Here is a 26585-nt window from a genome sequence, read left to right as displayed (position 1 = left end):
TGGCGTGCCCTGCCGGGCAGCCTGTAGGTCACCAGGAGCCCAAAGGACTGTTCCTGGTTGTCGGAAGGCTCATTCCGTGCCCGAGGAGCCGTGATCTCAGCTTCTAAACCGCCCCTTGCTGCGGGCGTGTGTACGGGCCCGACTGCGCGCTCTGAGAGAAAGCCTCGGTGCAGGCAGCCGGTACTGCCCGGCAGGGACGCCCGCACGGCGCCCGAGTCCCTGGGAGGCTCTGCCTCTCTGGTTGGGACACATAGAGACCTCTGAAGACGACTGTCTCTCTGTGTGCAATGCAGGCGAGGACTGCCCCAACCTCCATGGAGTCAGCAGAGGAGAAACCCACCGCCTGCGGCCCGGGGAGCAGAGTACCTCTTTCTCCTTGCCTTCCTCAGCCCCAGGGCCTCCAGTTCCCGGTTCCCAGACTGAGCCTGCGGGGGACTCTGTGAGGCCATAAGATGAGCTGCTCATCTTCCTACACTGGTCCGCCCTGGGCTTAGACCCAGGTGTAGAAGGGTGGCTGGAATTCCCCAGGCAGTGGGCACTAGGCAACACTCCGCCCCGCCAGGCAGAGCTAAGTTGGTACTGTCGCCTCTGGACCCTGGAGCAAGAACCTCGTACATTCCAGGCCTCGGTTTCAGGGCCAGTCCCCACATTGGGCTCCTGTGCCTGGGCCTCCACGTTGAAATTAATTGAAAAATACGTTTCAGACCTACAAAAATGTTTATCTGTTTTCATCAGAGGGATCACACTGTAATGAATATATTTACATCTCATTTTGAGAAACGCAGGAAAGATCGGGAGTGTTCGGTGGCAGCTCCCCTCCCCCTCTGTGCCCTGGTTGCAGCCCACCCCACTCCAAGGCCCATGCTCTGCCAGCCACCGGGCAGCACAGGAGGCCTTCCTGGGAGAGGTCAGTAGTTAAAGGAGTTCTCCCCAAGACCAGCTGCCTTGGGTGCCCAACCTGCAGGGCAGTCTTCCTAAGCACAAAGACATTGCTCCTGGGTGCAGTGCAAAGGATGAGGAACATTCAGAAAGGGTCTGTCAGAGAGCAGGGAGGCCCTGGGGACTGAGGGGCTCCACCCTCCACACACCCTGCAGGGCCAGCCACCCTAGGGCTCAGGCCAGTCTCCAGACAGGTTCGCTAGGGATCATGGACCTGCAGGGGTTTCTGCACAGATAGCATGGTATTGCTTGAACTGTGCTGTACCCAGAATATCTAAACCTCAAGCTGGTTGGAGTGTAGGAGCTTGTTAATACATTTTTAAAGGAGTGGGGTGGGGACCTGGAGACTTCTAGACAGCAAATGGGAAGCAAAAGTTTGCCAATGACTTCTGAAAGTGAAGCTCTTGCCTCAGATGTGCCTGTTAGGGGTTGGGGGAGGGGGTGAAGGTGAGAGGTGCTATTTTAAAAGATCTGGCTTTATTAATATGGTAAGAAAAAGCTCCCTTGGCAGTATGTGTTCTCGCAGTGCCGACTGTGATCCCATAAAACATTCATGCTCTGAAAGCTGTTATAGAGAGCAGCAACCCCCCCCCCCCACCGCCCGCCACCGCCACCAAGCACATCCAAGGAGAGGCCTGGCGGGTGGTTTCTGCCCTGAAGGGGCCACTAGGGCCCAAACACCACTTCTGCAAAGAGTCTGCTCCAGCCTAGCTCCCCTACTCCCAGGTCTCAGGTCCACATCTCTAAAGGCCACAGTGGGGGCCCTCTCATTCACCCAACAGACCTGGAGGGCCCTCCATGGGAACCTTTTCACAGGGTTTGGAGAAAAGGGCAAGGCATAATCATACCAGAGGGGGAGCAAAGCCAGGGCTCCCAGCACAGAGGCCCCAACTCTCTCCTATAGCTGGGGAAGAGGCCAGACCCTCCAATCATGGCGTGAGGTCCAGAGGTGTCTGAGTGGCCCTCTCCATCCCTTGACCCCTACTTCTAGTGCTCCACACCTCTACAGCCAGGCAAGTTCCCACCTGCAGTCACCAAAGCAAGCTGTGCCCTGAGACTGGCCCCGCCCGCCCATATGGCCAGGCCTGCCCCAGACTGAGGCCCAGCCTGAGGCCCACCTGTGTGCAGGGCCTCTAGCTTCCCACTACCCACAAGGTCACATTGGATGCTGCTTGCCACCAAGGCTCCCAGCCTTCCCTAACCACTGCGGCCCACGCAGAGCCTGGCCCTCCAAACTTACAAAACCAAGCAGTGGCTTGATTTAGGAAATAAATCTAGTCAACTTGGTAATGAACCTTGAAAGTTCTCCACTCTTACCCCCCCCATTCTAATAATAATTGGAGTAGAGATTAATTGGAGGGTTTTTTTCTCACTGATGACATCTGTCAAGCAATCAGACACGTGGGTTTTGCTAAATTCTTTTATTTTTGTTTAAATTTTCACTTCAATTTTAATTCTTGAAGAACAGCCTCGACAACATATATCGCACTCATTATAAGAAGCAAAGGGTTATATCAAAAATTATTAGTATAGAATCACAGGAAATCTGGTTTGGAACCAGAAAAAAATACAAAACAGATATAGATACATAGACACAGGACAATTTTTTATAATTATTTGGAAAATGTTATTTTCCCCTAATTCTTGTTTCCTTTTTTATGTGCATACGATGTTTAAATTTTACAAAAAAATGAAAATAAAGACTAGTATCTTACAAAATGAATAACAATGTTTGGGGGGGTGCGTGTGTTTCTACATAGGATTCAGTCCACTTCCATGTGTGTTGTTTTCTGTACAGAATATATCCACATCCGTCCACAATAAATCCTGGAAGGTCCATTAGTTTCCTTCTGTTTTATTAAAATTCTCATGGTCCTCTCTTCCAAAGATTGTTTTCTTTTTTTCACCAGACACAAGGTCCTTTTTCTTTCCTTTCCAATGGGTTCACAGATCTGATCCTAAAAGAGTCTCTTTTTCTCCTGGGTTGCAGCTCAGGTTGCCTTTCTGCAGGGTGGGCTGCTCTTGCCTTCCCGGCCCTCCTCCCTCCTGCCCAGCCTGCCCAGCACACTGCACCCTGCATCAGCCGCCCAGTGTCCCCCAGGCTTTGGAGTCCATGGCCCCCGCCGGTCCTCTGAGTCTCTAGGGATGTGGGGGCAGGTGGGAAGCGCCCAGGGTCTAGGAACACTGGATGGACATGTAAGGCCAGTTGAAGCTGCTCCCAGACAGTAACATATCACGGATGAGAGTTTCGATGGGGGTTTTACCTACCAAACGGACGAAGAACAGCTGCTCAATGACTGAGGAGGACACGGTGCGCAGCGAGGGCAGCCTCAGTAGCAGTTTGCCGAAGCGGCTGGGCTGATTAGGGTACTGGCTCCTCACATACTCCTCCAGCGCACACTGCGACTTCTCCTGCAGGCTCTCGATGTGGGCGGCATCGGACAGGCCACAGGCATCTGCCCCAGCAGCCACAGGAAGGGGAGATAAGGGGAGGGGGCACAATGGTTAGGTCAGCGAAAAGCAATAGCACAAGCCATTACAAAATCTTTTTTTTTTTAAGGAGAAAAAAAGAAATAGAAGAAAAAAAGAAAAGAAATGCACCTCTCCATGCTTCCCATTCCTCTACCAGCCCCCAATACAAATAAAATAAATCAAACCCCCACCAAGCCTAGGGAGCTGGAGAGAGAAGCACACGCATGCAGAGGTAACAACCTCTCTCGTCTCTTTGTTTTTTCTCTTTCACCTTTGGATTAAATAATGTACAATGTTGGAGCCATGTTTGCTGTACCAAGCAACCTGTCCTCTGCCTTCAGGGGAGCATCCTTCCGCTGCACTCATTAAAAGGAGGACTTTTGCCCCCTTTCCCCCAGATTTCGAGGTGTCCACTAGCCCTGAAGAAATATGCAGCCTGAAGGCAGTTCTTCAAAGCTTCTTGGAATGCCCCTCTCAAACCCAAATGACCCCAACCAGAAACCTCAGGAAGAACCTAGATTGTGTAGTGAACAAACAAATAAGAGCGGGTAAGGAATCACGGGCTGGCAGTGCCTCGAATCAGATCAAGCCCATGCTTTAGCAATATAGGATTTGAGATCCACTATCCATGCAAGCAAGAATTCTGCAGCAAATCCTTGGTGAGGGTGTAGACTTCTATCTGTGCCTTAGATCAAGTAATTGAAAATTGGTCACATCTCTGTAAGCTGTATAATCATCAGGAAGAATATGGCTCAGTTACTCCAGGCTGCAGAAAGGAGACATCTTCAGTGATCAGACACAAAGCTGAGCTAGAGGCAGCTGCTGCTGCTGCTTCAAAACTGGGAGGTGGGGAGCTGAGGGGAGATTTGGGGACATAGGTTTCCTTTATAGGACCACGGGGGAAAAAGGCACCTACACACAATGACAGCCTCTCAAAACCTGTGTGTTTATCTCACATCAAGCAAGTCTCCTCTTGGTCTCCTAAAAATATTCCAGACATCAGTTTATATTATATCAACTAACTAAGAGGCAAGCAAATGGAGGGAACGGTGGAATCAGATGAATGGTCTTCCTCTCTTAGTTCAAACACTTGTGTTGTTTCTTATATTAATAATAAACATTTAAAAATCAGGAAGATCACAGAGGAACCCTTAGCCAGCCAAGAGATTGACTGGAGATCAAAGACAGAGCTTGCTAATATATAGATCTGGGAAGAAATTCAAGCATGGCAATGCCCCCAAAAGGACATTATATAATTGTGAATGGGCAAGTGTGACCCTAAGAAGACATAGCAAATGATTCAAAGTGAAACCTTCGTCTGCTGAGTTTCTGAGCTTTAGGTCTTTGTATTTCAAGAACTAGGATTTACAAAGCATTCTAACACCTTCATCTACAAGGTTATGGCCTTGAGCAACAACACAAATAAAACTAGTGATAATTCAAGAACTTCTGAGGCAAGTCTCCTTTGACCCTAGATCCAAACTAGGTTCCTTTCAGATGTCTAATTACTCCAGCCAGCTGCTTGGGTGCATCCACACTGGCCTGAAGTGCGAAGTCAGTGAGGTTTTATGGCTAGCAGGGCGAGGGCAGAAAGCACTTTGGGGCTTTGCTCCTTAGAGAGAGGACCCTGAGGTCTGCCCTTGGCCCTCCTTGCTAACCTGGTTCTGCTGAATGGTCACTGTGCAGACTCATATTTACATATATCTTGCTTTACATGCATTATCTGCCCATTATGCCACAGGATCTCTTTCAGCCTTAGACAATGCAAAATGAAAAGGAACCATTGATACCCCAGCAGAATTTTTGAGGATCCATATGGCATCCTCTCAGGTCTGTAAAATATTTATCTATATTTACAATTAGGGCCCCCAGAGAGCAAGGCCACTACCCTTCTCCCAGCTAGGCCACTGCAAGGGAGAGAAGCCCAGTAAAGGCGTGCTTGGGCCCTGTGCTGGCTGCTTCGACACCTTTCCTCCTCTCAAGGCAGAATGCCTGTAGCTGGGCCTGACTGCCAGGTGCTAGCCGGCAAGCCCTATGGCCTCCTTCCAGCAGGAGCCCTCATTTGGTCCTAGCTTTCCAGTGTTGATAGTTTTCCCCACTCTGGATATTCCTGCAACAGGATTCCCTCAAATGTGGACAGGCAGTGTGAGCTCTTAAATGGATTGAGTGGTTGTGGTAGCAAAGCTAGGTGAGCAGGGGGTGTAATGTAGTCCATATTTATACTCCATGAGTTATATATACTCCAGATAAGAAAAGGAGGCAGAATGTGCAAAATCCATGTCTCACTTTTTATATTGTAGTGTCAATGTGGGAAACTTCAATATTTCTTCTACAGTATATGGAAAAGAAATTATGTAAATAAATAACCATTACTGTTCAGGTCCTCCCGGCTTAGCCTTTGTAGTGCAGAGAATGTATTTCATGTTGTGCATTCAGAAGAGTTTAGTGTTCAGGAAATATAGATGTAATCAGTTGCCATAACTAGAAATCAAAGTTATTATTGTACTGAAAATGGATTTATTGTATTTATGTTAACTAGATGGCTCCTTTCAGGGAAGGTCTCATTTATTTGAGGGAATATTTAGGTACATGAATTAATATACTTTTTTTTTTTTAAAAAAAAAGTAAGTTCAGGTCATGACCTAGTCCTTGGATGCTGTCCAGAATATTAAGGATTAAGCATACCATCCGGAGGCCAAATGTGAAAACCACCACAGGGAACCCCTGTGCCAGCTTCAAATACTTAACCGGAGCAAACCTCATTGGACAATATGTCTAAAACTGTCTTTTCCATCATTCAAAGTTTTCTCAAAAGTTGGATGACTTTGAGAAGGCTTCCCATGAATTCCCTTCTGGTTAGCAATCAAAACAAGTTTAGTCAAAAGTGGAAATGTGTTGTATGAAAGAGGGGGGTGAATTACTACTGACAGCTCTATTTCCATTTTCAGATATTCTGCTTGCAATTTTCCAGCAAAATAACATTATTGTTCACTTCTCGGCCTCCCTTGCACCTTGAAGACTTGGTTTAAGAAACTTCTTTGGGGAAACTTTTTTTAAAGAAACAGTTTTCACAGGGATGTTTTAGGATGAAAAGTTGAAAGAAAAGCTAAGTAATTCCACACTCTTCTCTGCAGCCTGCACAGTCCTTGCCTCTCTCTGGGAAAGGGCAGGAGATCAAAAAAGTCAAGGGGGTTCAAAGAACCTTAGGAGGACAAGGAAAAGGGAGGGTAGACCTTTCTTGAGAAGACCTCTGTGCAGCTCCAAGTCACATCTCTGCTTCAAGACACCTCACTGGAGGAGAATTAAAAACCCCAGCTTCCCTGACACTGGCTTGCTTCCTGATTAATTTGGCTAAAGAGCTGGGTAGTGGAGAGCCAGCCAGGCCCCAGGCCTGCCAGAGCTAAAGCAGCCCGGTCATTGCTTCCCAGGCTCTTTGTCACTTTTGAAAAACACGTTTCTATCAAGAAGACTTATTAAGATAAAATGCATTCAAACACCGAGGAGGCTATTCAATAAATCTTCCATTTGTTTTAAGGTTCTCACTTTATCCTCTTGCAAAGAATACCTCCCTCTCCCACTAGCAGACCTGCATTTGCACTGAAAGTAAAAGGGGGGCAGTCCAAGTCCACGGCTCTGGCCACCCTGCATACAAATGAGATGCTCTTGTCTAAATAAATTATCTGCTGTTCAGATCGATATTAATACTACATTTGCTACATTACAATATTGTGCAAATTTAAGAGTCATTTTAATACAATGTAAATACGATTCTTCACGCATGAAAGCCAAGAAATATTGATAGATTATACCAAGGCCTTGAGAAAGGGGGTTTGCCATCTCTGCTCAAGAATGGTTTTAATTTGGCCTTTGGGTGTCTTGGCTCTAGGATAGATTTATTAGGGTAGTTTATTTGTTCTGTGAATGGAGGAATTAAAAACAATAGTGCCAATAATGGAGGCAAAACTGCAGCTAACCTTACTCACAGTGGGTAAGGCCGAGACCCAGTCTGAGCAGCTCTGTTCCCCACCAGCGTCCCTTCTGGCTTTGTTTATATTTCTCCCTATTACCTGCTGTCCGGGGTGTTTATATGTTTCCCTCTTGCAGGTTACAATAATAAAAAAGGCGGGCAGTGTTTTCAGAGGCTCAGACCAGAGCCTTCAAAGGCTACGTTAATGCACTTTCCTGGAAGTTAATTTGAACCATCTATCACAAGAGAAATTGTTAACATGCATGTTACCACCGCCTACATTTAATTTGATATTTTTAAGGCACTCTGTTAAATTTCCGATGTTGGAGTGTTTTGCATGGCGATGAGATTTATCTCCGGGGCGGGAATCCTCCCATACTTTCGAGTTCTACAGTATTGCTTTTGTTTTTATCTTTCTTGTTTAGATCGAATCCGTTCTTTACGACCCTCAATAACCTCAGCAACTGCAAACATGAATGGTTTCCGATAAGGGAAAATCAGGGGCAGCAATAAAGCAGGATTATTTATGATTTATTTGTGCGTATTCTCTTTCCACCTCTCTGTGTGTGTGTGTGTGTGTGTGTGTGTGTGTGTGTGTGTATGTCGGGAAACTCATCCAGGGAGCTTGCCACACAGAGGAGAAAGCCACATTCCCACGTTCTTTTCCTTCCTTCTCCTCCTTCAGAAACGCTGAGTTCTGGCGCGCGCGCACACACACACACACACACGCAAGCACACCGCACACACGCGCAGCCAGACGGGTCCATGGCACCGCCTCCCCCCATCACACACGCACCCGCTGCCTCTGCGGCCCCGCGCGGGGGACCAGGCCGCTAGGCCCTGCCGCCCGCCCGCTGCCCGCATCCGCGCCGCCTCATCTCCCGCACCGCCGCGCTCCCAAGATGGCAGCGGCGACGCCTACCGAGTCCTGGCGCGGGGGCCGCAAGTCCCGGCCAGGCCCAAGGTCAGGCGAGGGCCCGGCCCGCGCAGCGGCGGCGCAGGAGGCCAGGCCCAGCGGAATGGAGCCTACAGTGGCTCCTGGAGCGGCCTGCCTCCCAGCGACCGCAGCCTCACCTGACGTGAACAGCACGATGGCTTTGAGGCAGCTGTATTCCGCCGAGTCGACGTGCAGCGCCTTGAGCTTCTCCACCTGCTCCTGGAAGATGCGGATGTGGTCCATGAAGGCCACGACGCGGTCGGCGGACATGGGCGAGGCGTGCAGGCCGGCGGCGGCCAGCAGCGGCGCCACGTGCAGCGGCATGGAGCACTGGGCCGCGTTGAGAACGAACAGCTCGCTCCAGGTGAGGCGTAGTAGGGACACCTGGTCGGTAATCTGCAGATCCGGGAAGAATGGGATGTTGCGGGCCCACTCGACGGCGCTGAAGAGCAGGCGCGCGGCCAGCTCGCAGATGTTCTCGATGCCCATGATGTTGTTGGGTTGCATGCATTGGCTGCCGTAGCGCGACGTTGGGTAGGGCTCCGCGCGCAGCAGCAGAGAGATGTAGCCAGATAGGTAACAGTGGCCGTTGAGGGGGTCCCCGTTGGTGAGTGCGTACTGGCCTGGATTGGGTTGGGTTGGAGGCATTCTTCCTCGCTGAACCGCTGACAAAAAGAAAGAGAAAAGAGGCAATGTGCATCCAGGGGGCTTGCGAACATCGCCGAGCCGCAGAGCACCCGACACAATGAGGAGGTTTTTCCCGCAGCCACACGAGCCCCGCGCATTTTCTCTCACGCTCGCTCTCACAGTCCGGACCAGGAAAAAAAATCTGGGGTGAGGCCCTCCAGCTCCGCGGGTCGAAATGCCCAGCCATTGCCTGCGCACCTAGACACCCCAGCCCTGCCAAAACTAGGCCTGACTTCAGGGCCCTCAGCCCGCCATGGCCAATAAAGTACCACCCAATCCCTCCATCACCAAGGAGTAACTCGCAGATTAAGGAAATCCCACTCACCCCTCTAGAGGGAAACATATCAGGGTAGAAAATAAACAGGAGAAACCAGAGAAAGGTTGTGGTTCTAGGCAAATACCTAGTTGTCTCTTCATTTGCAAGCAAGCAACGTTTTGCTCAAAATGTTTCCATATCCTCTAAAAATGCCATAGAATAATCCTTAAAACAGATACAAGTTACATACCCTACAAACCACTTACAACTTTTCAATAGAAAACAAGTATTCTGCACCCCTCCCTCGTCTCCTCCTCCCCATCGCCCCAAAGTTCTCGCTGTTAAAAGCAACAGAAAATTGAAAAATATCAAGAAAAAGTTGAACTTACAGTAGCCAAACATTATTGAAAAAAGTGGGAAATATAATTAATGTCTGTCCTGCGCGGTGCCACTGCAACCTGCAGCCAGCTTTTGCCCAGTGAATGCACGAGCTTGCAACTGCAAAAACACTGGATTCATTAACCATCTGAATGCAAAACGTAAGCATGCTTTGAGTTCTTAAAGCTGACCAAAGTTTTTTTTTTTAATGTGTATGTTTTACTTCAACAGTGCCAGCGTTTTAAATTGCCATGTAAACAAAGACAACTTTAGAAAAAGTTAGGGCTACTGGACTCTCCCCCCAACAAATTAATATAGATATGTCCATGTACACGTAGCTGTCTTGTTTCAGGTTGTGCACCGTTTTCTTAAGTTTGCTTTGATTCTATTTTTAATGTAAACTCCAATGCAATTTAAGCTCTTGAAACATAATGGCTAGGATACTTTTTTTCCTAATTATAGTTTTGAACTTGGCAGTTATTTTTCAATTAAATGAGAGCACAATTCAAAGTTCTTTTTTTTTTCTTTTCCAGATGCCTACAAAATCTCCCTGGAGCTAGAAATGAAGTCGTCATATTTGCCTGCTCTTTGAGATCTGAAGGAATTCAATTTCTTTTCCTGTGGCATATAAAATATAATTTTAAAGTCAATTACAAGAAGGAGTAATCTGCATTCTGCAAAATTGACTGGTTCGCTAATTTGACTATAAGACATCTTTAATGATTGTCAGGAGATAAACTTTAACTGTAAACGGCTAAATATATTTATAAGAAAAGTGCTGCATCTCTTGCCACATGAACATGAAGCATATCTAAACACAACATCGAAAGTTGTGTTAAAAGAAACCAAAGCCATACAACACAGGGATTAAATGATGTGGAAGCTCATGCCAGCTGCAGTCTATGCATTATAGCCAAATCAGAAGGATCAGTAAATGCCGTTGTAAATTGTAATTTGTATGCAGTATTTAAGCAGAGGGTAGAGTTTGATGAAGAAATAAAACAAGTATCATGCTTTTTAAAAAAATGACAACTATGAAAGCATGGTTCAGTCACAAACTTTCCTTTCAAAGTAGAGGGGTGAAAACAAGGCCACAGCTCTGGAGGAGGCGGCCCCAGCTCGGTGAAGAGAAGAGGGAACCAGTGAACAGGCCAGAAGCCCCCCTTCTCCCCTAATTAGACCTACAAGTGCAATAAATCTCACTCCTCTTTTTCCATGCTAAGCTTCCAAAGGATGATGCAGCAATGAATCTACTCAGGGTACTCCAGTCCCCAGCCCTCCCCCATTTTAAATAAAAGGAAGAAAGAGGCGGAGGGGAAAGTAGGATGCAAAAACACAGAAACAAGTTTTCTGAGGGAAGTAAGCACCCCTCCCCAAGTTCATGCCAGCACAGCCCCAAGCATCCTCACGCACACGCGGGAAAGAGACACACATCGAGCACATCCAAGACAGAAGAAGGAAGGGGGTTTTAAGCCACAGCTCACGATCCCAGGGACACAATCCAGAGCAGGCAGCGGGGTGGAAGAGCCACGGAGAGGAGCGCAGGCCGGGAGGGGGAGGCAGCGGCAGCGAGCTGGGGGGGGGGGGAGGACGCCGGGGGAGGAAGGCAGCGGGGACAGGGGAAGCTGGGACGGGCCGGGACTGCAGAAGCCCCAGCCCTATACAGCAGCCACCCCCGTGAGAGAGAAAGAAAGAGGGCCGGGAAGGCGGGCGAAGCTCAGGGAAAGAAGCAGAGAAGAAATATTCACCTTCCCGCCTCATGCCCACTTTGAGGCACTTCTTGAGGCGGCAGTATTGGCACTGGTTGCGGTGGTGCTGGTCGATGGGACAGTTCCTGTTGGCACGGCATGTGTAAGTTAAGTTCCTGCGGACGCTCCTCTTGAAGAAACTTTTGCAGCCCTCGCAGGTGAATTGGCCGTAGTGCTTGCCGCTTGACTTGTCCCCGCACACCACGCACTCGATGTGCTGCTGGCTCTGGCCCGAGCCAGGCGGGCCCTGGCCCTTGTCCCCTGCCGTGCCGGGGGTGGCGGGCGCTCCGGGCTGGCCCGGGGTCTGCGGAGTGTGCGGTGCGCCCGAGCCTGCCTGCTGCTGCTGTTCGCCCGCGCCGCCGCCGCCGCGGGCCGCCTGCGCTGCGGGGTTGGGGCCGCCGGGGTTGCCCCCGGCCACGTCGTCCTGCGGATCTCGCCAGCTGCTAACTACCATTGCCATATCTTTGGGCCCGGGGAGCGCTGGGGGGAGCCGAGCTGCTCGCCGAGGGCCGCGGGGCGCGCGGGCGCGCTGGGAGGGGAAGGGGAAGGGGAAGGGGGGAGGGGGAGGGGGCGGGGGGCCCACTGGGCGCCCCGGGGTCGCGGGAGCCGAGCCCGAGCCGGGCACCGGCCGCTGCCTCCTCCGCCGCCGCCGCTGCCGCCTCTACTGCCTCGGCCGCCCCGCTGCTGCTGCGCGCCCGCCCGCCCTGCTGGCGTTTTGTTGTGGTTCCTGCTGTTTTCTTTCTCTCTTTTTGCAGCCCCCCCAGGCTCTCAGACTCCCCCCCCACAACACCCCTGCTCCCCTCGCCCGCTCCCCCCGCTCTCCGATCCTGGGGGGGCCACGCTCTCCTTCCCCCCCTCCCCACCCCCCCAGAGAGCAAGCTCCCTTCTCTCGCTTTTTTCTTCTTCCCCAAGTTGCAAAATCAGAAATGGCACAGGCGGCAGCCGGGAGCGGCGCGGGGCGCAGCGCCGGGGGCGGCGGGCATGGGCCACGGCGCGCGCACACACTCGCCCTCCGCCTCGCCCGCACCCCCGCGCACACACACACTCGCACACACACTCGCTCACCCGCGCCAGGCGCCCGCCCGCCCGTCGGCCGCTCGGGCTACGCGCTGAGCGCGGGCTGAGCCGACATAGAAGACCGCGAGGGCGGCGGCGGCGGCGGTGGAGAAGGAGGTCGCGACTGCAGGCGCCGCTGGAGCCGCCGCCTCAGCTGCAGCGGCGAGTGCCTCTGGAGGAGCCGGGGCCCGGGCCGGAGTCGGAGCTGGAGTCGGGGCCGCAGCCGGAGTGCGAGGCCAGGTCGGGGCCGCCCGCGCAGCCGCCGCTGTCCCGGCGGGAGCCCTCGCTGGGCTCGGGATTGAGGGGAGTGCGGTGAGCCGAGCGGGGCGCGGGGCAAGGCTTCTGGCGGAGATCAGGGTGCACTGGTGTCTGGGGGCCAGGTCCAGGGCCGGACGCAGCCAGCCATTCAGGAAGGCAGCGCTGGAGAGCGGGAGGCAGCCGGCGAGGAGGATCACACACTTTGCTCTTTTTGTTGTGCCGGTGGCGCCGGGCTCTCGCTGCCTTCTTCTTTCGGGAGGTGACGGAAGGAGAGAAAAATATGAGATATTCACGCCGACGACGAATTTACAGCAAAATAGAAAAAATAAAATTCAGAAGAAAAAGAATTGCAAAAAAAAAAAAAAAAAAAAAAAGCGAGAGAGACATCCAAAGTAGGTCGAATAAATAATCCTCTTCTCTTCCTTTTTCTTGCTCCTTCTTCTGCTTCTTCTGCTATAACACACAGAGCTAGTTAAAAAAACCCTGGAGATCGCCCAAAAATGTTCTTTTTTTAGTATTTTAAATAAGTGCTCTTCAGCCGGGAACCAACACCCTCCCTCCAAAAAAAAATCATATATGTATAAAATAACGATAAGAAGAATATGAAGGGGGTGCCTCCTCCTCTTTTTTTTTTTTTTTTTTTTAAGTTTAGCCCTCTCTCGTTTGCAGGAATGGAGTAAAAGAGACAAGGAGGAGGGAGAAAAAGGAGAGATAGAAGAAGAATATGGGGGAAACAACTAGTAGAATACGTAAGAAAAGAGAAAAGGGAGAGAAGACCGAGGGACAGAAGAGAGATTGAGAGAGAGAGAGAGAGAGGCAGAGGAGGTGGAGAGAGGAGAGAGAGGGAGAGAGAGAGAGAGAGGGAGAGAGAGAGAGGGAGAGAGAGGGAGAGAGAGAGAGAGAGAGAGAGAGACCCCAAAATTGAATGCGTTTAAACGGGAGAACTCGCAGAGCAATGTTTCCGAAAGGGGGATCTGCGCGAATGTCTGTATATAGTGAACTTTGACACTACTATTGAAACTGACACGTTTCTATGGAGATCGCTGCCTTATATGGAGCCCGTGTCAAGGAGCCAGGAGAAGGGCTGCTGGCAACTGATAATCAAAGGCGACTGACTGGTCAGAGCCCTGAATGGGAGGCGGGGGGGTGGGGGGTGCAGAGAAAATGGGAGGCTAAGGTTAGCCATGCCTCCTGCACGCCATTGGTTGGAGAGCCCTCCCCCCTCCTCTTTTTCTTTCTTTCTTCCTCCACCTCCCTCTTAGCTACCTCCTGACGGGGATACCGAGGGGAGGAGGAGAGAAAGTGAGGGAGGGGGGTGTGCTTCTGACAAGCGCAATTTACATTGAGATCGCCCTGCGCTGCTATTTACTCTGAGACCTGATTAGTATGGGTCGTCTGTGGTCACACTCTCTCTCTCTCTCTCTCTCTCACTCACCAGAGGGGGAAGGGATGACGAGAGGGAGAATGCTTGCGATGTGCAAATTAGAAGGAAATTATGTTGATTTCTTCTGAAAAGTTTTAAAAATTAGTATCTATGAGCCTGAAGAGAGTGTCATTGAAAATGTTAGGAAATTTTTAATGGGAATTTAACTCTCACCATTTTAATGATTCGTGAAATACACTGGGTTTGGACTGCTTTCTTCTTTCACATATAAGCATAATCCAAGTGTGGATTGTGCTTATTTTATATCCTTTTAAGAAACGAGGTAGATAGGGACTCCTTGTTTTTTGGTCCTAAGTGTATCTTGGTTTTAAAGGTTTAATTACAATAAAACACTCCTGTAATGTGCAGCTATTGCCATGAAATCTATCCGAATTCAACGGTTCCTATTGATCCCAGAGATTATTTAAAAAATAAACTTTCCAGTCAATTTGGTTTTTCTTTCTTCTTTCTTTTTTTCCTCTATGTTATCCTCAGGCTGTTCCAAACTCGAAACAACACTTCAGTAATTATTAAGAAAACAGTAGTAACTCCTCATAGTGTTGGGGTGGGGTGGGGTGGTTAGTGCGGCCAAGTCAGAGTCCCAGAAGAAGAGGAAAGGAGCAAAGGAACGAGAAAAAAAGGGAGAAGATGGGGAGAAGTGAGGGGAGAGTGGGGAAGGGAGGGAGGGTAGAGGGGAGAGAGAGGGAGGAGGAGGGTGGGGGAGGGAGAAGGAGGGAGGGGGAAAGAGAGAGGGGGAGGGGAGGGGAGGGGGAAGGGGAGAGAGAGAGAGAGAGAGAGAGAGAGAGAGAGAGAGAGAGAGAGAGAGAGAGAGAGAGAAATTCCCGAAGGCGATTGGTCGCGGGAGGAGGGGCGGGCGGGAGCGGGTCGGCCGCGGGGCCTGCAGAAATCGCTGGCTCCGGCTGCCACCTAGCGGACGGGAGCCGCGCCCGGGAGGCACACAGCCGGGTTCTTCCTCCCCTCTCCGCAGGCAGCCTGTGCCTTTTCTCCAAATGAAGACAGCACTTTGAAAATTCTTTCAATGGATTTTTTTTTTTTTTACTTGAAAGATCGTACTGGGGGAAAAATGATACTTCTATTAGTTACATATTCTCCAATCGCACACTCGCACCCCCCTCGTTTTGGGATCGCTCCCCTAGGCAGGCTCAGGCAGGCGCGGAGCGGCGCGGAGTGACAAAGCCGACGCTGCTGCTGCCGCCGCCGGGGGTGGGAGCCGCGCTCGCCTGCCCGCCCGCCCCTCTACTCGCGAGAGCGTTAAAGTTTGTCTCAGCTCCAGCATCCCAAGCCTCAACACGCCCTCAGATAAAGGTGGGAGTAAATGGCCACGCTGTATTGACAGAGGTAGGGTTTGTTTTTCAATTCTCGTTCTCACTTTAAATTTCACCAGGTAGGGGTTTGGGAAGCGCTGAGCTTTTGGGGTGCGTTTTGCGCTTCCCGGTCTCTCCAGCCTACAAGTCGAGAATTGGCGATCGGTTAGTGAGGAGGGATGATTTTAAAGGGCCGAATAAAGGCTTTCCCGTGCCCGCCCCACAGCCCCTCCAGCTCGAATAATGGAGAGACAGTCAATGCACTCTGCAAGCGGCGGCCCATTGTACGCAGCTGATAGAGAGGAGGCGACTGGGGCCAGCAGGGGCTCCTTGCCCTTGTCCCTCTCCCCAAATAAACGCGTTTACGTCTCCTGGTCAGTTAAAAGGTGAAACGAACACGAAAAAAAAAAAAAAAGAACAAGAACCAGCTTTCTATATATACATTCCAAATTTTACTCCCCATACAGTAAAGACAAGCAGTGGAGGGCAGGCAGAGGGAGCAGGCAGAGAGGGAGACAGAAGGAAAGAGAACAAGGAGAGAGACGGAGCGAGCGGAAGAAGAGGCGAGGGCGAGCGCCAGGGAACCGAAGGTCCGCTGGACACCGGGTCCTCGGGCCCAGCCGCCCTCGGACTTTGGACTGTGAGTCGCTGGGCACCGGAAGCGAGACTCTGCCAAGTCCTGCCCCACCAGGCAAGTAAAGCAATGATTATCGTTTCTTTTGAACTTGGGGTCTGCAACATGGACAGGTCAGGAGGCAACCTTAGCTCGAATGGCCTCTATAGGCCGGGGCCGGAGTGCAGGCAGACAGGGCGGGACGAGAAGAACTTTCCGCGGGGCCTGCCCGGGAGCTGCCCTCACTCTGCCTCTGTCCTGCCGCGCGGAGGCAGGGAGAGCGGCCGCCGCGCCGCCGCGGAGCTGAGGATCTTGCCAGCCAAGAGTTAGTCCGGAATCAAAACAGGTCTCTCCAACCCCCATCCTCGACCCGCCCCCCCTTCCTTTCGGGAAATGGCTACTGGGCCTCCAGCGCGGGTGCGGAGACAGGCGACTGCAGAACCGCAGATTTTGCACCGCGCTGCCGCCCCCGCCGGTGCCGAGCTCGAGCCACGGTGGAGACGGCGGCGGAGTCCCGCCGGGCTGGCCCTGTTGCCCGAGCCTTGCTGGCTGCGGTCAGGGCCTGGAGAGCTCAGCTCCTGCTGCCCACCTGCAGACACCGTTAGTAACGGGTTCCTCTAACGTAACGCAATCGATGGCTGCCTGTTTGATGTGGGCGATAGTGTCAGCGGATTAAAAGGGACGCCAAGCCGCTCTCTCCAGCCGAGAACCTGCGGAGGCGGCGGCGATGAGAGCACCAGATCCGCAGCCCCAAAGCCCAGGCAGACTCCTCGAGCCTTAGCCAGAGGGCTTGGGGTGGGGAGGGGGGTCACCTCCCAGGGGTGGGGACCGAGGGGGCGTGTGTGAAAGGAAGAGCCTGAATTAAAAACCAACGGCAGCGCTTTCATCCGCGCCGGGCAGGGGCGCGCGTTTGCGTCAGAGGGCGCGCAGGGCGGGCGCGGGGGGCGGGGGCAGCCGACGCCCGGGGCCGCACCCGGGGGCTGGGTGGGCGCGGGAATGAGCCAGCTAAACAGGGTTGGCCCCGGTCTGGCCTAGCCGGCTCGGGGCGAGGCTTGGCGGGAGGTACAGCTGAAATTTGCAGGGAAGCGGCGGCGCCCACTCGCCCTCACTGTGGGCTCTTCCTGCCAGCCCCCACACTGAGTTTCCAAACTTGGAAGGGGCTCCTGGGATTCGGCGAGACGCTGGGGATGGGGAGAAGCGGGGCTATTGCCCCTCCGGAAGGGAGGGAGGGGCACAGTCCCCGGTCCAGGTCCCGGAGGGCGGGTGCTGTTGGTGATGGTGCGCGGAGCAAGGGAAACCCTAGGCTTTTCCAAGCAGAGGAACAAATGCGTCAACTTTCTATAGCGAAAGGGCAAGAAGAAACCGAAGCTTTTAGAGGAGGGGCGCTGTCCCATTCTGGGACTTGTCCGCCCCAAGCAGCACTCAGAGCTCGGTTTCTCTTCCTGACCCCGTATTCCCTGATCGCGCTTTCACACCCGCAGAGCGCCGCCAATGGTGCTCACAGCCGGACCAGCAAAATGGCTTCCGTGGACGGACTAAGGGGTCCTGGGGAGTCCTGGAGAGCTCTGGGTAGGTCTCTACGAGGCTTGCGGTTGTTACTGGTTCAACTTGACCCACTGGTCCTGGGGCCGGATGCTCCCCACGGTCAATCAGGAGATAACGATGCTGTTGTTCGGTAGGGCACCTAACAGAAAAGTGATCATATTTTGCGGAAACAGGGAGGTCCCCCAAATTGTGCAATTCCACACACGTGTCCAGGCACGCTCAGCTGCCGAAGCAGAAAACGCGGTTGTAATTTTCTCCCATCTTTCACTCGTCCTTTCTTTTCCAGATCTCTCTCCCTTCCTTCTCGCGCAAGCGAGACCTTTAACTGAGTCTCAGCGTGTGGACGTGGCTGTTGGACCCAGACCCACTGTGGCCCTTTCCTCAGCACCCTCCTTGACATCGTCAGCCCTGCGGCCATATCTACTTGGCCCTTTCCAAGGTTTTTCTCCTGATGAGGCCGGTCTAAGGACCGGAAAACCTCGCCAGGGCCTGAACTCCCAGGCCTCCCTTCTGAAGTCTTCCTCTGCCTTCCTGTTCTACATAGGCCACTTCAGTTCACACAGTCTCCAGTGTGGTTCACCCAAGAAACGAAGAGAAGGTATCCCTACTTTGGGGGAGTGGAATCAGGCTGTAAGCTTACAATGCCCCTTTCAGGTTGCTAGCATCATGGCTCAGCCTTAATCACCTTTCAAAAGACCTTCCACACAAACCTTGATTCCCTGCCAGCCCAACAGCCAGTAAACAGTTGTGACCTGGTGGGAGAAAGAGAGAAGCAGAGATCTGTGGCTGTACATACAGCACAGACTTGCATTCCATGCCCCAGAGTCTGGATCTAAGCAGACTTTCCAGCTGATTAACACTCCCCTCCTCAATATCTTTCTTTTGAGGAAGCTGAATTGCTCTTCACTAATCCTATGGTCTCTTTGATATTGGCATTTTCTCTTCCCCAAACTCACTGGATCATTCATTTTGGCTTTTTGGTAAATTACACTGAACAAAGGTGGCCTCGTAAAGACGTTTTCTAAATCTAGCTCAAGAGCCCTGAGATCCTACAAATGACCAGATATAGGTAGAGCATTCTCTCCCATACCTCTTCCCTACCCTCTAAATCATTAAAAATGGTATTATTCAGTTTAGAGAGACTACAGAACAGAAATAACCCTGTTTTATCAAGCCCATCTGGAGAGATAAATATGCCTGCAATCATTGGGAGAAAGGTCAGTTCTTCTGATCTTACTGCAGACCTTTCCCAAAGAGCTTATTTTAAAGGTGCCGAATCAATTAGTCTCCCTTGGTATGAGATTAAGGCTGGGAAGGATGCAGTTGAAGGTGTATTTAACATGGTCTTGTGTAGATATTTTGAAGAAAAGGGTGGAGAGACCCACTGGAATGTTTTGAGCTTATTAAAAAACAAACAAACAAACTAAAGTCTAGCCTGTATCTGAACCCCTTGCCCTGTGAAAGATTGAACTCGGTCTGTATTGTGGCTTCCCAGCTGTGAAAAGTTCTGTCTTTGACAACATGAAGGTGGAAAGGCCAAGGTGGGAATCTGCTTTTGCTGCCCTGCATGCTCTTAGTCTGTCCTCATAGTTGAACCGTGGATGCAGCAGGCTCATGAACTCACAATTACTTGGGTAGCCTGGGCATTTCTTCTGTGTCACCTTTGGGTCAAAATGCTCAGAGATAAGTGTTTTACTTTAGAAAGCGGTTTATTTTTGTATCACAAACCGGCCATTTAAAGTACGTGCTTTGGAAAACAGAGGTAAGGGAAGCACTTCCCCTTTGTGCTAGGGTCCCCAGTGAGACAGCCCCAGAGCAGCCTGGGGAGGGTGGTAGGGGAGAAAGTGCTGACCTTTGGATGCAAAACAAGCCTTTTTTAGGAGAAGTGACAGTCATTTCTAGCACTGCAGTGAAGCCAAGGCCAAATATCTACTTTTTGTAAAAATCAAGTCTTAGCTAGCTAAATGCATTTATGCAAAATTAAAGAACTAGAGACTTTTATGTTATGAAATGTATTTACCTTAAATGCCCAACTTGATTGAAGAATGACTGTAAGGCTCTTCTTCCCAGGGAACATGAGGGAAAATGGGCTGGGTTCAGATGAAAAGTTCAGGTTTTGAAATGAGTTTGAAGCTTGTAATTGACAATACAATCAATTACACTTTATAATCATTTTCTTTAATAATTACCTGTCAGAACACAGATTTCTTTTACTACAGGATTAGCCCATCAGAAGTACATTTGAATTGGACATTCATCCATTGATTAAGGACTATGTTTAAGTTTTTTAATGTCACTTTCTTTACTGCCTATAAAATAAAATAGTGCAAAAATATTGGCTCACAAAGCCAGCAGATCTGCTGGTAACAAGTGTCATGCTTCATTTGTATTTACTTATCAGAAAGTTGATCTAAATAAAAAACATAATGTTTCCTTCTAAACTGTCAGTGGAAAGATATGTTTATTATAGTGTCCTCTATCATCTCCATCAGTGAGGAGAGAGGGGGTTTAGGTAAAGTTTAAATGAAAAAGAATGAGCATAGTACACCACTGATACAAACCACATGGAGTAGTAAATAATTATGCTCTCTCTTATGCTATGTATATTTTATTTACCCATTTCAGAAGTGGGTAATACACCTAGCTCATCTATGGGAGGAATTAATAAGGTACTACAAATGCATGATCGAACAAAACTCCAGGATAGTTCTATGTTTTATCGTTAACCATTTGCATGACATTTTTCTGAAGCTGAAAAGAAAAGGGAAAGGGCTTTTGTGTTAGTTGATCCTTGGCTAGTCTACGGCTCAGGTTGGTGTGAAAGGGACGAGGAGGTCACTTGAAATCTCCTTTCATCTACTCTTATTTTCTCTCTGGATCAGCAACTTTGAATAGACATCTTCTAATCACTCTTAATAGAAAGAAACTATGGGAGCAACAGAACTGTCTTTACTTTAGAAATGGATACATGTGTGTGGACAGCTAGCTAAGTTTGCATAGGGACTACATCTCTGCACATATGTGCTTAAAGCTTTTTTGGGATACATGGATGTATATGTAAATATTTCCCACACATTTGAAGGGGTTGTCAGTTGGGTGGGTTATATTTGCCCTTACACATAAATGCGCCAATGTACAGTCACATCAGGATTCTCTACCAAGTCTAGGTGATACTTTCAGCTGGCTCTTCCTTCAGCTATTTTTTGTTCTCACTCTCTGGGATGTCGTATTTAAGCCCTGGAAAAAAGCAAGTAAGTGAGAACACGATGGAGAGTCTTTTAGTGAAGACATCTTATTTCAACTGGAAACCACACTGACAGGAGGATTTCTGTTCAGAGGGTAGAGGTTGTGTGACAGGTGGGAGGGAGGTGACGGGGTGAGGCAAGACTGCTACTTTAAATTTCTCCTCAAAATATTTTTTTGATCTTTCTTGGAATCAAATTTGTTAAAACACAATAAGTAAGTGGAAAACAATAATCTGACGTTAGTTTAGAAGTTTTTCTTGCTATAGATTTGTATTTCCAAATCTTTGAAGATGAGTAATTGATTACAATTTGTTTTGATATTAAAGTTATGTTAGTAAGTCTTATATGCGGATCAAAATACCATCTAAGTTGTCTTCTTTAGGTGTTGTATTTACTTCAAAAAGGAGAAACAGCCCTCAGGTTGTTAAGTATGAACAGCTCTCCGGAAAAGGACTTTTGATTTCTAGGACCAAAAGCTCTGGGCTTTACTGCTTAAGAAGTGCCCCCACCCCACCCCCACTCCCAGCCCCATGTTCTAAGTAAAATTCGCAGTGCTCTCAGGGCTTGGGACACATAGCTGTAAATTCCTTTAACGGAACACTTGGTTACCAGGGCTACAAGTTCCCGTCTCAACCTGCCAGCCTTCTTGCCCCCTGCTGTAGATCGCAGAGACCCTTGGCTGTCTGGGCTGGGACCTTGAGTCCTCTCCCCCCTTACCCATAGCCTACCAGCGATCACAGCTCCAAAGTTCGAAGTTGGGTGAGAGAGGATTAATCCCTCTTTAACTCCTCTGCTTTCCGCCCTCCATTCTGAACCCCAACGGATCGTTTCCCGGGGTTTCCTGATGAATAGGAGAGTAGGAGCTGACCTGTCCAATAAAGATTAAATTAAGTAGAAGAATCCCAGCCGCTTGATATTTGGAAGCTCCGATGGGGCATCAAACCAGCGTTTAACACATTTTCCCACTCACTGTGCACAAATCTTAGACCTGTTGGGCTTTACTTCAGAAATGAAAGAAGAAAAAAAGATGAGGAAAGAAGGAAGGAGAAAAGGAAAAAACACACACAAAAAAAGTCACAGAGTAACTCTAGTTTCAAAAGGGAAAGTGACCTTGTGGTCAGAAAGGCTGAAGGCAAAAGCAGGACTTCCTAACCTTTCTAGTTTTTTCTTTTCCTGAGCCACACCAATAATTGGAGTCTCCCTCTCCCAGCTGAGGGCTTGGAATTTTGCTGTTTTGGTGGGTTTTTGAATCTGTGTTTTTCCCTTAGGGGCAGTTTCATGACCTGGGGTCAGAAATGGGTGTGCAGGAGGAAAGGTACACTCTGAACCCAGTCACTTCTTCTATGCTGACTTTATTTTTTATTTTAAACTAAGCTTTTGGTAGCAGGAACTGAACAGTTTCCTTTAGTTACTAACCAGCAGGAGAAACAATGGCTTTCTCTGTCAGCTGTGTCCAGTGTGCTGGACACTGACCTTGAAGCTGCTCCAGGGCCAGGCTCTTCCTCCCTGGGAACCACCCCAACCCCGAAATATTGGCCTCTTGCTCCCACCTGCTCCTCTAGTCCCAGGGCGCAGCTCGGAGGGGCAAAAGGCAAATCCCTTTGTGGCAATGGCTTCTCCGTGCAAATACAACACGGAATAAATTAACCTCAAACCAGCTAGTTGGGGTGTAGTAGTTTAGCAGGACTAATTGCAGACAATGGAGCTGAAATGACTTTTCCAATTAGCTGCTGGTTGGAGTTTAGTTGGAGGAACTGTCAGCTCCAACGATGGGTAATTGCTTTATTGCTCACAAAACTATCATCTATTTAGAACATATGTGCTAATTACTCTGGATGGGCGTCGAAAAAGAGACCATAAATCTAATAGCACTTAAAAAAGTCTATGGTGCTTGTAAGCAATCCCAGTCCCTCGCACATTCTCTTCTGCCCAGGTTGGCGTGATGGATGGCTGCCTTTCAGAAAGGCGAACGTTTGGACTGGAGGCACTGACGGGATGCTCTGGTCAAATCGCGTGTGCAAGAGAGCGAGCGACCAGCGCATGCTGCGCCCAGGCGATAAATCACTGTCATCAAAACCAGTCCCCTCTTTAGCCGCGCACTTCCCCCCTCCCCATTTTTTCAAAAGATTACTTCAGAAATCTTTTAATTGGATTATGCTGGGAAATTAATCTCCTTTAGTCTTGGCTAAATTTGTGGCCACTGTCGGGAGGAAAACCGAAAAAGCTTAAGGCACATGTATGGAGAGATGTAGTCCTATGCAAACTTAGCTAGCTGTCCACACACATGTATTCACTTCTAGAGTAACTGCTCCTTCCTTCCCTCAGCCCTCCAGGGTCTCCCAGCTGTGTCCGACAGCCAGTGTCCCAAGTTCTCAGGAGTGACTGGGGGAAAAGAGTGGAAAGGCACATCTGGGCGGAAGGCCGCGCCGGTCCCTAGCGAATCCCCTTTGTCTTAAACGGCACGTTTCTGTCCTGGATTCCCTAGCTCCACTTCCAGCATCCCCACAGCACTTTGCCTTCCTCCACAAGGGGTTCTGGGGGTCAGGTACCAGCGAAGAAAAAGGCTGGAGCGGCAGGAAAAGGAAGGAGGGTGTGCTGGTGGAGGGCTGCCAGACAAACTCACTTCGGTGCCTCCTCCTCCCCCCTCAGCCCCCATCTGCGCAAGAACGCAAGGTTCGCTCTCGGCGTTTCCCCTGGCACAACTCTGGAGACACTTCCCCTTGACATTCACAGCGATCGAGGTCTGAGAGCTGGGGCCCTTCCCGCTCCTCCCTGTTCCCGGGAGCACCAGAGCAGTGGCCTTTCCAGCGTCCCGGCCCCGAGTCCTTAGCTTGGTCCAGCGCGGCTCGGGCAGTTGCGGCAGCTGTCAGCCGGGTCCCACCGGCCGCTTATCTCAGCGGGAGATGACAACATCTGCCCGAAACGGGATATCTACTTTTGCAGCTCAATTTAGCTCTTAATAGCAGCCCTCTGAGGTGTGGTTAATTGATGGGGATAAAGGCATAATGACTTGACGGGGAGACGACAATGATCCTTTGATATACTTTTAAAAGAACTCCAACCACCCCAAACACTGGCAAATCATTGCTGGGTGGGAGGATAAGAGGAGGGTCTGGAGGCAGAAAAACGGCGCTTCTGCTGTTTCTATCTAGAGGCTTCAGTGAGGGGTGAGCCCTGGCTCCTGGGGCGGGGGGGCACCCGGGAACCACCGGGGCGCGCAGCTCGGGTTGGCAGGGGGTTGTCGCGCGGTCGCGGAGAGCCAGGGCGGTGCAAGGACCCGGGCGCGCCCGTGATAAGAGATGACCAGACTGAATGGCAGGGAGGAGCCCCGAGCCAGGTAGAAGGCCACCCTTCCCGGGGCTCGGTCACTCTATCAGCCCTTGCCTTGAGCGGGGCTGGGTCCCTACAGGACTGGCGCCCCCGGCTGCCCTCCCACCCTGGCTGGAGCTGCCCGCTCATCCAGTGTGAGCGAAATAGTCCAGGGGCCGTGCCAGCGGGAACTCGCGGGGTTCCGCTGGCTGGACAACCTCAGAGGAACCCCAGCAGTACAAAAGAGCGGCAGGCACTCGGGGAGGGGGGGGTGTGTGTGTGTGTGTGTGTGTGTGTGTGTGTGTGTGTGTGTGTGTGTGTGTCGCCCCCGAAGCGCAGAGCCTGAGCCCAGCGGCCCCTGAGCACGTGGCCATCTTTTCGCCGGTCAGCCCAGTGCCCTGGGGCAGGGCGCCCGGAGGTTTCCCCACGCCGGAGAGGGGTCGCGCCGTGGGTCAGAGTGGCCCAGCACGCCACCCACCCACACTTCCCTTCCGTCCGCCACTTCTCAGACCCTTCCTTTTTTTCTGATTTCCCTTCGCTCAGTTCTAGTTTAGTCTCCAGAGGGTCAAAGCAGTATATTACACTACGCAATCCCCCAACTAGAATCACACAAGCACTAAAATGAGAAAAAGAAAAAAAAAATCAGACCAGTTTTTCTATTTGCAAAGGGGAACCCCCTCCGGGGACAGGCAGTGGTGTCCCTGGCAGGTTTTGACAGTATCCTGTTTTACACTTTGTTGAGGGATAACCTTGATGCTTCAGGTTTGAGCTCCCTCTGGAAACGGAAGGCGAAATGACTCCAGTCACTGTCCATATTTTATTGTATTGAGAGATGGCAGGTGTTTTGGTTGCTGCTATCCTCTGCCCTTCTTCCTGAGCCCACAACAGGGATGAGAGGCTCAAGAAACTTAGTTTCCTCAAACCCTCCTGTGGAGAAGGCGTACGTTGTCACAGGGCGACGCTTTGGGGTCAAGGACTTGAAGAAATGTAGTAATTAAGAGTCCCAGCTCGCAGTCGGTCTTCGCAGTGTGGTTCTGCCCTGCCGCCCTCACCGCCTCACCTCATCTAGCATGGTTCTGACCTCTGTGAGGTCTAGGGAACCAGGACTCGCTGTCGCTGAGTCGTGGAGGGCCCCCCCCCCCCCCGCGCCCCGGCTCCTCCGCAGCCCCAGCCAGGGAGGACTCCAAGGCCGTGGTGTCGTCCTCAGACACCTCAGAGTCAGGGACAGGGTCCCGGGTCCAGGTCCATGCCCCGGTGAGCGACTTTCGCTCAGGAGCTCCCGGGCAGCAGGTCCCCGAGGCTTTCCTGAAGGCCCGCCGTCTTCCGGGGCCCTGAGGTGGCTGTGACAGCCACTTGCCCCCTAAGCGCTGGGATCCGCGTGGTCCTCGGCGCCGCGGGCCGCGAGGGCAGCCAGGAGGCGCCGGCCTTGCCGCAGCCAAGGGCCCTTGTCCCCGGGTGTCTCCTCACGCTCCTCACCCTACAAGGGAGCTCCTTTCGAAAGAACTCTGCACTCTGCGAATCAAGCTCCTTGTGGGGGCCCTGGGACCCTTCCACTCCTTCCCTCGAGGCCCGGGAACGCAAGCACCGAGCTCGGAGCGGAGGGAGCAGCTCCCGGAAGCGAGGCCCACATCCGGGCGCGAAGCCTCGCTCGCGAGGCCGCCTGCGGACGCTCGACATAAGTGTGGCTCTCCGCGCAGTGAGGGGCAGGGGCGCGGGGCTGGCCCGCCGGGACCTCGTCGGGCCGCAGGAGCCGTGCTCTGGCTGGCGCTTAGGGCCCCGACCAAAGTCACCAAGTCCCGGGCCTGAGCCGGGGAAGATCCAAGAAGGAAGCCGGGCCCGACCGGGGGGTGGCGCACGCGCCCCGAACCCCGGGCCCTCTCCCGGGATCGGCGCCGGCAGTTTGTGTCCCCTCAGGTGGAAGCCGCAAACATCTTGGGAACGGGTCAGGAGGGAGTGTGAGGCGGGCTCCGCCCGAAGATGTAAGATTCCGAGACCCACCGTCGAAGGAGCGCCCTTTGCCCTTCCGCCCCAGTAGCCTTCTCTCCTCTCTCTGGGCAAAGCGGTCTAAGCCTCGCTCTCTCCGGGCTGCCCTCTAGTCCGCCCAGCCTGGCGGAGCCAGTCCACGTCAGGCCAAGACGGGTCGGTGGCAGGGCCCGGGGCGAGGCTGCGACACCTGAACCCGGGTTTTCCAGTGCAAGGAGGAGCTTGGTCTTAGGAAGCTGGGAAGTCAGTGGGAGCGGACTTTGTGGCGTTAGGCATTTTTGAAAACATCCATCTACAAAGCGGGAACAACACAGAAACTGCTGGGCAGTTCATTAACTAAAATATATGTTGGGGAGAAGAGTTTTCGGAGAGATCGTTTGATAATCTCTCACATAGAAAGTTGGTATGTGTCTCACCAGCAGCACACTGAACCGTATCTTCCTT

At 51.4% G+C, this 26585-nt stretch overlaps 1 protein-coding gene across 1 annotated transcript; it reads right to left on the bottom strand.

The window, feature by feature from the left end:
• Window positions 1-2413: 2413 nt before the first annotated feature.
• On the bottom strand, window positions 2414-11850 carry NR2F1 (nuclear receptor subfamily 2 group F member 1). Its single transcript, XM_054578284.1, has 3 exons — window positions 11385-11850; window positions 8453-8980; window positions 2414-3395 (listed from the first exon to the last, which is right to left on the bottom strand). Exons 1-3 carry the CDS (start codon window positions 11842-11844, stop codon window positions 3115-3117), a joined length of 1269 nt encoding a protein of 422 aa, XP_054434259.1. The 5' UTR covers window positions 11845-11850; the 3' UTR covers window positions 2414-3114.
• Between the last annotated feature and the right edge of the window lie 14735 nt (window positions 11851-26585).

This window comes from Pteronotus mesoamericanus, unplaced genomic scaffold, assembly GCF_021234165.1.
Source record: "Pteronotus mesoamericanus isolate MK-2021 breed Mesoamerican mustached bat unplaced genomic scaffold, CSHL_Meso_final contig_50, whole genome shotgun sequence".
Lineage (NCBI taxonomy): Eukaryota > Metazoa > Chordata > Mammalia > Chiroptera > Mormoopidae > Pteronotus > Pteronotus mesoamericanus.
The sequence above is the reverse complement of the archived record's forward strand: the minus strand, read 5'-3'. Positions and strand labels throughout refer to the sequence as shown.

Bases quoted from the DNA above. Each gene is read 5' to 3' on its own strand.
- NR2F1 (XM_054578284.1), bottom strand. From the start codon at position 11,844: ATGGCAATGGTAGTTAGCAGCTGGCGAGATCCGCAGGACGACGTGGCC. The intron at 8,981-11,384 runs GTGAATATTTCT...TCTTTTTGTCAG, and splicing joins AGTGGGCATGAGGCGGGAAG to CGGTTCAGCGAGGAAGAATG. The intron at 3,396-8,452 runs GTGAGGCTGCGG...CTGCTGGGGCAG, and splicing joins CATCGTGCTGTTCACGTCAG to ATGCCTGTGGCCTGTCCGAT.